At 48.0% G+C, this 13,905-nt stretch overlaps 1 protein-coding gene across 1 annotated transcript in view; it reads right to left on the bottom strand.

Annotated features, from left to right (window-relative positions):
• Nucleotides 1-13,905, bottom strand: part of LOC102992785 (mediator of RNA polymerase II transcription subunit 27) — a 120,735-nt gene that overhangs the window by 17,669 nt on the left and 89,161 nt on the right. The window contains exon 5 of the mRNA XM_028497377.2: nt 4,358-4,399. Within this exon, the coding sequence (XP_028353178.1) occupies nt 4,358-4,399 (42 nt within the window). The remainder of the gene's footprint in view (nt 1-4,357; nt 4,400-13,905) is intronic.

The following is a 13,905-nucleotide window of genomic DNA, read 5'->3' as shown; positions in this document are numbered from 1 at the left end:
AGACAGCTGCCCCAGCGCTGCTCACAGGGCCACGGTGGCAGCTAGTGTCCCCACCTCAGAGCTGGGGCTGGGGCACGGTTCCGGCGTCTACCCACACGGTTAGGACACTTGGGAACTGTTTCCTGCCCGAGAAATGACCTCTTATCGGTGACCAGGGATCCTGCTTGACCTTGTACTTCCCCAATCACTTTTACTCCTGTTCCGGGTTGAGTCTTTCTGGATCAGGCTGACAAGTGAGCCTCCCCCGGCCGGGTTACTTGGATGGGTGTAAGCAGGGTGATCGACGGGCAGAAGGGAGCGTTTACCACTGTGCTCTCAAGCAGTGTCTTTCTGGGAAATGCTACAAGCAACATCAATCAGGACACCTCAAATTTAAGTGGGTGGACAAGAAGAAAATCGAATTCTAAGCAAAAGCTGATACTAAAAAGCAGAGTTTGGAAATGTTGCCACCTAATCTTTTCTTTTGGCATTTTGAGTTTGAAATGTTAACCATCATCCTGTCAACTGGACCAGGCCTTCAGAATCTACAAGGAACACGGCGGTGCCAGCTTTGCTTTCAGTGCACAGTCTGGCTGTGGAATAGGGAGGGCTGCCCTCTGACCCGCAACATGGCCTGAAGCTAACACAATGAAATAAGCCCAGTGAGGTCACCTCCCATCGTGATTCCACGTTCCACATTCCTCATCTTCTTTACCAACATCTTCCGCAAGAACAAGATCCCAAGCCCCTTCGAAGCAACGATGATTAGTTGGAGAGCTTTACTGATAAAGGATTAAACTGAATTCTGTACTACATTATTTTCCAATATATTCCTTAATTTGACAGCAAACAGACAATGTTTCAGTAGGGAAGAGCACGGACTCTGTAATCCACTAATTCTTACCTGCCCCTGAAAAAGGAAAAGAACCTCAACGTTACCTGCCTTTTGTTCTCATCAGAAAGCACTATCTCCTGTCTCCAAATTATGGTTCTTTAATCTAGTACAGGTCAGTCTCAGAGGTCAAGACCATTTAGTTAAAAAAACAGGTGAGGGGAGGGATGATAAAGGAACCTCAGAAAGGGCTCTGCATAAATACGGATAACACGCCATTCACCAGGTGAGAGAAAATTCCCATCTCTACAAATTCATCCATTTTTACTGCTTCAAACATGTTACGTAAACTACGAGGAGCGAACTGGCGGGTGCTCCTAAATCTCCCCAACAACCAATATCAAATTTTAAACACTGCTGCACTGTGCGTTTGTAGTTTTAAACAAATATAAAGAGTGCTTGGCAGGTTATTTTTAGGGGTGGTAGAATAAAAATATAGCACTTTCTCTCCAAATCTATGCTTCACCAAATCTGTGTTTCACACATTTTACAACTTCCTAATAAACTTTCTGCTTGCAGTCAAAAATACTTAATACTACACAGAACATTAAAAAATATATTTGCCAAGGCAAGCCTGGGCAAGGCCCTCCCTCATAAAGGGTATCTGAATGGAAACTGGACATTGTTAAAATCCCAGGTTATGGGTCTGCGATGCTCGGGGCCCCTGAAGTCATTGCCCGCCTTTTGTGGAGCCAGAAAGTAACTCACTGAAATACCACAGAGGACACTAAGGTAAACCAGGTTAAAAAAAAAAAAACAAGCCAAAACTGTTTTAACGTTCTGCACTGGGAAAGCGAAACAAGATGCAGATAATGAGCATTGTTCTTTCTTCTCAGAATGCTTTTTAGCCAGCTGCTGGGGGAAAAGAAGAGCTGTCGGCAGGGACAAAGTTAGCAACTAAGGCCGAGGCTTTATGCAAGCTGAACAGGTAAAGGCCTTGGGTACGGTCACCTAGATAAGAAGGCCAAGGTTAAAACGTCGTTGCCTACACTAAAGCCCCCACGTGACTACGCACTGTTTTATGTGTGGGGGGGCGGCGCCGCGTTGGGTCTTCGTTGCTGCGCGCGGGCTTTCTCTAGTTGCGGCGAGCGGGGGCTACACTTCGTTGCGGTGCGCGGGCTTCTCCTTGCGGTGGCTTCTCTTGCTGCGGAGCGCAGGCTTCAGTCGTTGTGGCTCGTGGGCTCAGGAGCTGTGGCGTGCAAGCTCTAGAGCGCAGCCTCAGTAGTTGTGGCACACGGGCTTCGTTGCTCCGCGGCATGTGGGATCTTCCTGGACCAGGGCTCGAGCCCGTGTCCCCTGCACTGGCAGGCAGACTCCCAACTACTGCACCACCAGGTAAGCCCGTGACTGTGTACTTCTTTCCCTTAGGCTCTGGCCCAGGGAGGGAGGCTGTTTTTTCCTTTCTGCATCTAGGTAGCTCAGCTGGGTGAAGGACTGGGACTGTCAGAAGAGCCAACACTATGATTCTCTTTTTGAAATGAATTTCAAATTTTGGATTAGTTTCAGATTTACAGAAAAGTTGCAAACATGGTACACATAGTTCCCATATACCCCTCACCCAGCTGCCCCACTGTTAACATCTTTCATTATTGGGTACGTTCATCACAACTGAGAAACCAGTGTTGGTTACTTACTATTGACTCAAGTCCACGCTTTATTTGGATTTCACCAGTTTTTCCATTAATATGTTCTTTCTGGTTCAGAATCTAATCCAGGGTAGCACACTGCATTTAGCTGTGATAAGATCATGACATTTTCACGCTTACGCAGGCTCCCTAGGTGTGTGGTGTTACGCCTCAGACCGCTCCCCATCCCTGGACATCTGTCCTTTGCTTCCCCCTTTCACTGTAAAGGGGTCCAGGGAGCAACGCGAATTGAGGTACATTAGACACCAACGGAGGGCTGGCCCATTATGCCCCTTTGACACGAAAGCCCGATGCTCACTCTGCTTAATGGGGACGGGGTTTCCTCTCGGCTGATGGCAATGTTTTGGAACTGGATAGAGGTGGTGGCTGCACAACAATGTGAAAGTCTAAGAGCTGTGGAATTGTTCACTTTAAAATGGTTATGTTAGATGAATTTCACCCCAACTGAAAAAACCCCACCATCCTATGCTAAGCTACCCAGCACACCCTGGACACAGTTCTTACTCAAGTGGGGAAAACTCGGGCCCAGCTTTCAAAAACCACATCCTTCCTCCACATTAATCCCTCCACTGGCTTCTCGCTGAATTGACAGTAAAATCCAAATTCTGCACCGGGACCTAAAGGCACCTGCCGGCCCGGCCCTGCCTCGCGTGCCTTCCCCGCCGCCGCCCTCTGCGTGCTCCCATCACACGGGGCCCAGCGGTGCTGGACCGTGCCCAGTCCCTCCTCCTCACCAGCTTTCAGGGCTGCTGCTTCCACTGTCTGGGACCCTCTTCCCGTGGCCCTTCACACGGCTGGCTCCTTCTCCTGCATCCCGTCTCAGTTTAAATTTTGCTGCATAAAGGCCTCCTGAGACCACCCCGAAGTGAAGGAGGTCCCTCCTGTCCTCGACCACAGCCCCCGGCAATGACCTGGAGTTCTCTTACTGATTCTGCTTCCCTGTTTGTCTTGTTTCCCCTGTATTCCTAGCACCTAGCAGAGTGCCTGCCCACGGCAAAGGGGCTCAATAAAGAATCGCCGTTGAACGTGAGGAGACAATGATTGGACTTACCACCAACTCTATTATTTGCACTGCTGGATGGAAGCGGACACAGAGGACGGAGAGCACAGAAGAAAGTGGCTGGTGCCCTGCAGGGGACCTGGCCTGAGGGCCATGGGAAGAAGCCTTCAGAAGCCCCAGGTATTGAGCTGGGCCAGGGAAGGGACCCTTCCACCACTGGGAGCTGGGAAATGGACTTTCTCTGGTCACATTTCATTTTTTCTGACATTTCCCAGAAAGTATTTCTTGGGGAAGCCCAACATCTGAAAAAGATGCCACCGTAATACAGAGTGGGGGTGGGGTAGGGCCAGCCCGCATTCCTCAGCCCATCCTTCAGGCACCTGTGTAGATTACAGGGCTGTAAGAAACTGAATTTAAAAACTGTGGGTTGAGCCTGAAGCAACTCAAAAGCCCCTGATTTTTTTTAAAGGTATAATCTATATACAGTAAAATCCGCCCTTTGTAGGCATATAGCTCGTCCCATGAGTTTCAAAACATACAGTTGTGTAATCACCATAATTAAGACACAATATTTTCATCACCCAAACATGTTCCCTTATAGCTCTTTGGGGACAATCTCCTTCCCTCACTCCTAACCCCTGGCAACCACTGATATGATTTCTGTCCCTAATGTTTTCTTTTCCAGAACATCACATAAATGGAATCATACAGTGAGCAGCCTTTTGTGTCTGGCTCTTTTCACTTTTTAAAAAGCCTCTGATTTAAGACCAATGTTTACACCTCGAAGTATTCATATTTCCCTCAGTGCCTCTTGAGGAAGAAGCAAAAAGTACAACTTACCTTCTGGAATACTTGATAGTTGGATTTGGACCATATATCAAGCTGGGGGGGAAGAGAGAAAATATCAGCATCAATTTTAGAATTTTGGACTCCAAGAAATGATATGGTAACTACTGTTATTAAGCTTGAAAAAAACCACATGATTATAGAAAAATAGGATCTTGGGGTTGAAAGGATCCTAAATGTCAAGCCTGAATTTCTTCTTTATCAACCTGTGGTGATCTGAGAAGACGATACGAAGAGATATAACAAGTCAACCTGAGGCACTTGCTGTGTCCACAGCCCCATGAGCTGAGCCCCTCATTCACTTCTCTAACTTTGACCCCTGCCACGGTTCTCTTGCGTCACCCAACATGCCAAGGTCAGTCCTGCCTCAGGACCTTTGCACCCGCTGTGCTCCTCTCCTGGACTTCTTTTCCCACAAACCCTCCCATGGCTCCTCCTTCACTTCCTTTGGCTCCAACATCACCTTGTCAGAGAGGCATCTCCCAGTTACTCTGTCTAAAATATTCCCATACCTGCTGTCTTGCTTCTCTTTATCCTTTCAAAAATTAAAAACCTTCATAGCTCTTAAAACTAACTGAAGCTTTTATTTCTTTTGTTTACGTTGTCTTGGCACAGGACCTAGCATGTTACAGGCATGCGTGGAGGAAAACAGCCCCCCGCTGTTGAACACCCGTTCCACGCCAGGCACGCACTGGTCCTTCCACAGGCACTCTCCCACTCACTCCCCAGAACAAGCCTGTGTGGCTGGTCCCATTAGCAACCTTCCTTCCCAGATGAAGAGACAATGGTTCGGAGCCATTCAATTGCCCGTGGTAAGCTGGAGAAGCTTCTTACGGAGGGTCTCGCTTGGTGGTGCTCAAACCTGGCTGGCATCAGAAGCCCCTGGGGGAATTTCTTTTCCTGTTTAACATACAGACTCCTTGGTCCCTCCCCTGGAATGTCTGAATTAGTAGGTCTGGAGTGGGCCCGAGAATACGTTCATCTGCTCGTTTGTTTTCACAGCGCTCTGCAGGTTCACTGTGATGGCTGGTCAGGTCAGGAGCCCTGGGCCCCTCGGTCAAGGAAACAGAGGTCTGAGATGAAATGCGGGCAGAGTTCAGAGTCCAGTCCTCCTCTGGCCACACCTGGTCCTACCCAGGGTAACCCGTGGCTCAGTCTAACCAAAACCACTCTGGTTTGACAGGTTGTTTGAGAAATCAGATCAGTGCCTTCTCACTGTTTCAAGAGGTTAGAACAAACGGAGTACGGCAAAAATAGAACTGCCCCCAACACGGTGCAGGAGACAGAGCAAGGACAGTGCAGATGAAAAGAGGGGCCATCACTAGGTCCCAAGGGTGCTAACGGGTCAACTTTAATATACGAGTTCGAGAGTTGAGCAAACGGAAAGCCCTGGTCAATGGGCCTCTTGAAACCTGCCTTTGGGGTCGGCCAGTGGTCCACGTGGAAAGCCGAGACACGGCTACTTAAGCCTGCGTGCTGTGTGGCGACCCCGAAGCGTCTGGACGCAGGCGGGGCTGTCGGATGGGAAGGCTCCTCTGGGAAGACCGGACGTGGGACAGTTCCGGGTTCTGCTTCCGTTCTGAGGGCTTTCGGAAAACCGCCCTTGGCAATGAAAGGTTGGGCTGCGAACAGGCATGCGTGCAGTTCTCCTGGCTTCTTCCTGTTCATAAGTGGAGGAATCTGGGTGGCGCTGAGGACGCCCCCCCGGACTCGGCAGGGCTCCTGCTGGAGAGGGTAAGTTTAGCGGATCCAAGCCCAGGAACGATAGCGGAGGAACTGTGATTGAACGTTTATTGGCATCTGTCTGCCTCCCCCCCCATCCCCACTGCTGAACCGTCTCCTTCCTGGATTTCCACAAAAGCCCCCACTTGACTCTTCTCCTACTCTGGCTAAACTGCTCTCCAGAAGGATGGTGTCAATTTTTAGTCACTGCCCCCCAACTTGGGCCAACTGATGGAGTAAGAATTTTAAAAATCTTAAGGCATTAGATTTTTATTTTGACAGGTTTGCAATTTGCAGGGGAAAAAGTGACAGGTTACCTCCAGATCGCTCGGAAGGAAACCTCAAAAGAAACGTATGAAGTTAATTCCCTACGTTATCAATTCTGCTGAAGAAAACTGTTGGGCAGCGGGTCATATTTGGGAGGATAAGTCAGGTTTATATCATGACCTTAGTGCTGCGGTTTAGCCCAGGGCTTACCAAATGTAGCATTTACAGACTATTCAGACATTGCGGAAGGAATAAGAACAACTTTTTGTATCTTTTAGTTTTACCAGATCACTGCCAAGATGACAGGGAGATGCCAAAGATTCTAAATCTAAATCACTGGAGAAGTCACATCAATATCTGAACTAATATAGTTCTCTTTCCATTTTCAGCCCACAGCTGTTTCTTCTGAAGTTCTCTGCTGTTTATCCCTCCTGCCTGTTCACATCATACACAGGCTGACATAAACTCAGGGCCATGGACAAAGAGAAAAGGAAGAATCTGCATATAGAGCGAAGAGTTCGTTTTAATTTAAAAGAGAAAATTACATACATATAAAAAAACCTTCAGTATCTGCAAAATGTTTTAAATAAAAAAATCATCCAGAGAGAAATACGCACGGGTTTAATTAAGAGATGGACTCTCTAGCCTGATTGTGGCTTCTCAAAACACACAGCGCTCATTCCAACTGAGGGTCTTGCTCTTTTTGAAGGCGTTGAAATACATTAATTATTCAGGACCCTAGGGACCAGTTCTGACCACCTGGGATAGAAGGACGCTAGACAATACGCCCTGCTTCCCAGGCGCACAGGGGTGAGAAAGGGATCCGATGACAGTGGCTTCTCCTTTTGCTGTGAAGGCACGGCAGGCAGTCTGTACTTGATTTTCTGCTAGATTTATGCCAAAGAAAGCCATTTAAGCAGGCGTTCTAGAGTTAGTGCCCTGCCTCTCCTCAGGGCCAGGAAGATTTCAGAAATTCATTTCAGGGAGCCAGGACTGATGCAAGTGAATATTTATTAGCTTCAGCTTATTTGCTACAAAGGAGGGCATGGCTACCAATTTTTTGCTGGCTGCAATATTCAAAAAGGAGCATTCTGGAAGCTACAAACTTTCAGCCCCACGAACGAGAAATTATGCTGAACTGTAGTGTCAGGGAAAAGAAACTAAGCATCCCCCAGTACTCCGGGCAAGCATTAGAAAGATCTTAAAATGGAAACGGCAACCTTATGGTAATTGGGGCTGAATCTGCAGTCTTAGGAGCAGCCTGTGGGACTCTGGGGATTAGAGTGAGTATTTTAGGGGTGGGAAGGTGGTCTCTTTTCAGGTAAAATGGAAACAAACCCCACAGACGACCAACTGCTTCAGCACAGATTCATCTGCTCGAAGGTTACACGTCAGACATCAAAGGTCCTCTTGACGCACAGGAAGAACTGGTGATAACGGTGACGGTCAAATTCACGCACCGAAATGAAAAATCCCAATGCCCCCAAATCAGGAGGCAAAGGAATGCCGACTATATGCCCATCAGCATCTCCGGCACAGCCAGAGAGGGCAGATACCACCTGCAGATGACCGTGTCTTTAGCCTGCACTGGACCTGCGTCATCTTTCTGAAGTCTCCCAGCAATCGCATGAGAATGATAAAATTATTTCCAATTCACAGATGAGGAAACTGAGGCCCAGAGACGTTAGGCAGCTTGTCCAAAATCACATCGTTAACATGTGGTAGAGAATTCAAAACCAGGTCCGTCCCCAGAGGCCCAGCTCTTAACCTGGGAGGAAGATGGCCCTGTACCCAGAATTCAGAGGGGATGCTGACTCACAGCACCCCCTAAGCTGTCGCGGCTCACAGTGGTGGTGGGACACCCTTGCAAAGCTCAAGACGACAAACCTTTCAGGCCTGCTGAGGTGACAAACATCGCCACTAAAATTCCGTTAGCAGCAAGTGAAAATTACGGCAGCTTATCAGAAAGTTATCAATTCTTCATTTCAAAAAACAGTACAATGAAACTATAAACTATCCAAAGTTAACACTTCCAAATAAAACTCATAAGCCTCACAGGCACTTCAACGTCGAAAGCTTTTACTTATTAGTAGCTTCACCTTGCAAGGTCAACAGGTGATGTGTCAGTAGGGGCAGAGGGTGCTATACACCAGCAACGGTGACGGATTTCTCCATGGTCATCCAAGTTTTCAAAACCACAGACTTCTATCTGGTCATCCGCTTAAGTCTGCCCACCCTCCCCTGGAGAATAAAAAAGCGAACAAGTTTTACAGGCCTGTTCTTCTTCAACTTTTCACTTTCAATCAGGACATGCACTTGTTACTAAAAAACTGCTGAAAGCACAATTTCAGGGCATCCTCTGCATATGAATTAAACCGGATTCCCCTTCTCCAGCTTTCACCCTTCCCCCATAAGTAACAAGAGGCCATTTTTTGAAGGTTGTCTGAACAATTTCAAAGGCTATATAACAAATCAAAATGTTCCCTGCATCTAATATCAAACGGGGCTGATGCCAACACTTATTAGAGGAATCAGATTCAAGCTTCCCCCAACCCCCTCGATCCAAACACACACACACACACACACACACACACACACACACACACAGCTCTGAAGCGGGAAGAATGAGGGGATCAGAAGTTGCCCTGGAGACACAGCTCCGGCTGGCTTTGAAGGTTCCCTTTGATACCACCATTCCTTTTCCTCTCTTGCGCTAGAAGGCTAAAAGCTGTCTTTTTTTTTTTTTATTGATATGGGATAATTAATGAAGCTATAGCATTAACATAACCTAAATCCCCTAATAAGATAAATTCAACCGAGACACTTAGATTTTTTCAGCTAAGTCTGACTGGTGTAAAGTCAGGACAATGGCCAGGTATTCACCATGCTGAGTCATGGCTCTTTGCTCCTCCCCGATGACAATGAAGGGTAGGGTGCTAAGTCTTAACAGCATTTTCATATTTTGTTCGAGGAATCAGTCTGCTGGTGCTTGGCATCAAAAATACGCATCACAGGTAAAGACACAGGATGATCAGGGTAGAGGTAGTGGTTGTTGGTGCAAAGTGAGAGATAGGCTTGCTGGGATTCGAATGGGGGGAAAACCTGCCAGAGCTGGAAATTGGGGTGGCGTGGGGCCACTCTTGTCACAGCAAGGCCTAAGAACCCTTTCAGAAGCTGGTCGCTTTTGGTTTGGAAGAACACAGACAACTGCACAGGCCGGAGGAATTCGCGGTCCAGACCCCTGCGCCGAGGCAAAGGCTTCCCAAGCCGCACCTAGTGCATCAGGGCAGTGATCCAGCCCCAGGCAAGCGCTTAGGCAGCAACTCAGCAAATGCAGGGCTGCCCCTTTGGAACAGCACACCTGCAGCTAACGATTTGTTCTTAGACCACGCCTCAAGCTCCCACGGCTCCTTCCAAACGCTGCATTTTATTTGGGATGTGCCACACGGTTCAACACGTTAATTGCACTAATGCTCATATGTATATAAATGTGTACGTTCACATATGCCAGTATCAGTACTAAAAAGAGGACACTAATAATGGCTGCACAACTTTATTTTTATCATTTGTAAAAGGTACTATGAGAAAAAGGGGTGGATCGAACTGGCTGGGCTTAGATTCTGGGCCAGCTTCTCTGACAACTGCGGTAAATGTGCCTTTAAAACCAGTGGGGACTTCCCTGGTGGCGCAGTGGTTGGGACTCGGAGCTCCCAGCGCAGGGGGCCGGGGTTCGATCCGGAGTCAGCGAACTAGATCCCACATGCATGCCACCACTAAGGAGTCCAGGTTCCGCAACTAAGGAGCCCACATGCCGCAACTCAGACCTAGTGCAACAAAATAAATATTTAAAAAACAAACAAAAACGACAACAACAAGTGGACTCAGTCCTCCTAATCATACTCTTCCTGCTTTTAGGGTCCCTGCTTATCTCTAGGCCAATGTATGCAGTTGTAAAAGGGAGCCAGAGGTCTCCTGTACCACCTCTGTGATATGACTCGGAATTCAGGCTCCCAGACACACACTCACTTTCCTTCTGGTGAACAGAGAACCCGCGCTAATCCCTCATTAGGGAACCACGGCCCGTGTGCACGTGCGTGCTTCCTTTCTTCTTTATTTACGACTTCACTCCCTGTTGCCTCGTCTAGTGCCCTGCTCTCATTTCTGATTCTCCATTCTTCCATCCCACCTAAAGCATTTTCACATCCCCGGGAGGCTTTTTCATTACCCCCTCCCACACACTATTATTCTACTGTGTTTTAGGCACTGAGGTTATAGCCACAGGAGGGAGAGAGGCTCGGGACAGAGCCTGGACCCTCGAGGAGCCCCTGGCAGATGGAGGTTGGGGATCCGGCTCGGTGCGTGACCGCAGGCACGTCATTTTACCAGGCTGGGTCTCAGTTTCCCTGTCTGGAAGACGAGCCTAACAGTGGTACCTGCGGCTCCATAACCACTGGGGGCCAGGTCTGCTTCGCACAGTGCCTACCAGACCAAACGTGGAGGACGCGAGTATATTCACTAACTGCAAGACAGACATGCAACAGGTAATCAGGATGGAGTAATCCTAGCACTAGAGAAAGACTGTTCAAAATGCCACGGAGGTTCGAGGGGACGACGATCGCTTGTGCTGTGAGTAGAGGCAAACCCAGGCCTGCCATCTCCAGAGTCCGTGCTCACAGAAGAGGCCTCTGGGAAAATGGGGGCCGGATGAGAAGCGACAGGGCACTCAGCCAGTGTAAAGCCAGTAAGCTCGCCAGGTGGACCGGAGGGGGCAAGCGTCCCAGGTCAAGGGCACAGAGCACAGGTGCAAGTGTGTGAAAGAATCTGGCACGTTCTGGGAGCCACAAGTAGCACAAAAGGCTGGAAAGTAAAAGACGAAACGTATGTAGAGAGTGACGGCAGATGAGGTTGCAAAGGCGGGCAGAGGCCAGATCACTAGGCATTTCTATGCCTTGCTAAGGGGTCTGGATTTTATTCTATAAGCCAGAGTTTTCAGAAGTGTGTTTTGCCACACACCGGTGTCACAATATGCTCCAAGAAAAAAGGAAGAAAAAAAATGGACGGTCAAATTAGTTAGGAAAAGACTGCATACTATGGACCCCTCTTGGGAGATTCATAGGCACTTAGGCAAACTAAGTGTTTAAGAATTTCCACAGTAAAGAAAGAATCCTACTGAACTTTCTCTAACCCAGGGTTTCTCCAACTTTTTTGATCATGGACTGCTCTGTGCCCAACATCTCCTAATATCCCACTTTCCTGCTTTGGGCAACGGGGACATGGCGGGAAGCAAGAAATCATCCCCGTGGCTGTGTATGTCAGGAGGACAGCTCTGGAGGCCAAGCGAAGGAGAGACGGCGGAGGGAAGCAGCACTGCAGACTGGAAGTGAGGAGGCTGGCGCAGCGACTCAGCGGAGCGAGAAGGAGAGGCGAGGAGGAGTGAGGATGGATGGGAGGGGCCCAGCTGGAGGGATAAAGAGGGAGACTCGCCAGAACCCACTAACAGACTCCATATGGAGACAGCGGAGGGAAGGCCCGAGCAGTGAGGTGGTACAGTCACCCTGGAGAAGGACCAGCTGAGGGGAGCTGAGGTTGCGTCTGGACAGGCTGAACTTGAGGTCCGTCTGGGGAGGAGAGGTCTGACCTCGACGCAAATCAGGAGTGATCCCTGTGCGGGGGACACGTGCAACCCCAGGGGTACATGTAAGAACGGCCAAGGGGCATGAGAGGAGGGGGAAGAGAACGCCCAGTAACCTGGGAGTCAAGGGGGTAGATGGGAGGAAAGGAACTACCCACAGCAGCTGAAGAGGAGTAATCAAGAGAGAAATTCTAGAAGAACACACGTGAGACTATTTTCTAATTCCCTTGTTTTAAGTGCAGAATGAAAATAATACGAATCATTTATGGACTATTAACTAGGCGGCAAACCGCCTGGGTTATTTTGGACACTTTCAGTACGGGGCAGTTAAATAAATATCATGCTAAAGATTGATATCGATATTGCAAAACAGGTAAACTCTCCGTTCCTTATAATCTACATTCAGAGTATGCTTCCTGGCATCCTGAATTTGGTATCTCTTATAGCACGGTCATTATTAGTACCTAGCTTTTATGTATTTATTCTTTATATCCCCAAGTCACTTGTAAGTTCTGGGAGAGCAAGGGCGTGTTTCATAGCAGGGGTGACTATAAAGCTGTAAATCTTGAACAGAGGCAACAGGAACCCTGTCTCTAGACGACCACTGACTCGGGCTCTTGGCGAGGTTCTCCACCGCCGTGGCCTTGCCTCTGCTGCTGCGAAGGAGCTGGAATTTCTCGTTCAGAATCGCCATCTGAGTTTCTGAGCCACATACACAACAGATCACACTTGCCCCAATTATCTATTTTACTCTCCACACTTGCTCCAAAGACACTTTGGTTTTTCCAAAAGAAAGAAAGAGGAAAGCTTCCCTGGAGGACTGCTTTCCTCTCAATGGGGAGATTTATGAGAACTCTGCAGGGCCCTGGGAGTACGAGTAGCTTCCCATGGTGACAGCACTCAAGTGGCATGGGGAAATTCGAAATGCTGGGTCACTTGTCCCAAATACAAACCCAAAATACAGACCCACTTTACGGGTCACACCTTTTATATAACACACGGTTATGCGCTGAGCTACATTTGTCACCTGTTTTTGGAGAACATTCTATCCTCATTACAATGTGGCCGTTGGGTGGTAAATGCTGGTACAAACAAACTTTTAAAGTTTAATGGGATTCATGAAGAGAAGGGAAAGCTCCAGGGAGAGGTGAAGACGGAGGCCTAGTGTCAGGAGCTGACCAGGGTGTATCTGGGTGGGTATCTCTGGCAGAATGCTCATTGCGCTCTGGAAGCAAACACAAATGAAGGCTGTCGACTCTCGTTAGCATCCTCTGGTGCTCTCTGTATCTCCATATGGAGAGTGTGGAGTCAAGAGAAATCAGGGGTTCACGTGGGTGAACTTCGCATGAAACAAATCACTCATGGAAATAACTCATCTTTTTTCAATTGCAGTATTCACTATGCACTGCTATGGATAACCACCTTCTGGGGGTTGCTTGCTAGTTTCAAGGAAAATGATCATTATCAGGTTGTGTGTCGGATTAACTTGAATTTTCCTCATGGTTCTAGGAAAAGCAAAATGCTGAACCCTGGGCTACTGATGTGCTGCGCGACTAGGCAAAAGAAAAAAAAAAGAAGAAGAAGAAGAAGAAGGGAAAGAAAAGAAAGGAAGAAAGAACTCCATTTCCTCAGAAGACACATTTAATGAGGCAACTGGGGGTCTAAGGTGATAAATTAGAAATTCAACTAAGGGTAACAGGCTTAAAGGAAAAAGCAGAAGCTTGATGAAAAATGCAAGGGGAGAGAGAGAAACGCTTTTCTGTAACTTGCTCGTTACAGAACGTTACACGTTACACGTTACACGTGTAACGTGTAAATCTATGCTTGTTGATCATTTTAGCTACGGCTGCTAGTGTTTAACGCCGTTCATCTGGGACTCTATTACATTTGTTCTGGGATACAGACAATAAAGGAAAAAAAC

Source organism: Physeter macrocephalus, chromosome 13 (assembly GCF_002837175.3).
Source record: "Physeter macrocephalus isolate SW-GA chromosome 13, ASM283717v5, whole genome shotgun sequence".
Taxonomy (NCBI): Eukaryota; Metazoa; Chordata; class Mammalia; order Artiodactyla; family Physeteridae; genus Physeter; species Physeter macrocephalus.
The sequence above is the reverse complement of the archived record's forward strand: the minus strand, read 5'-3'. Positions and strand labels throughout refer to the sequence as shown.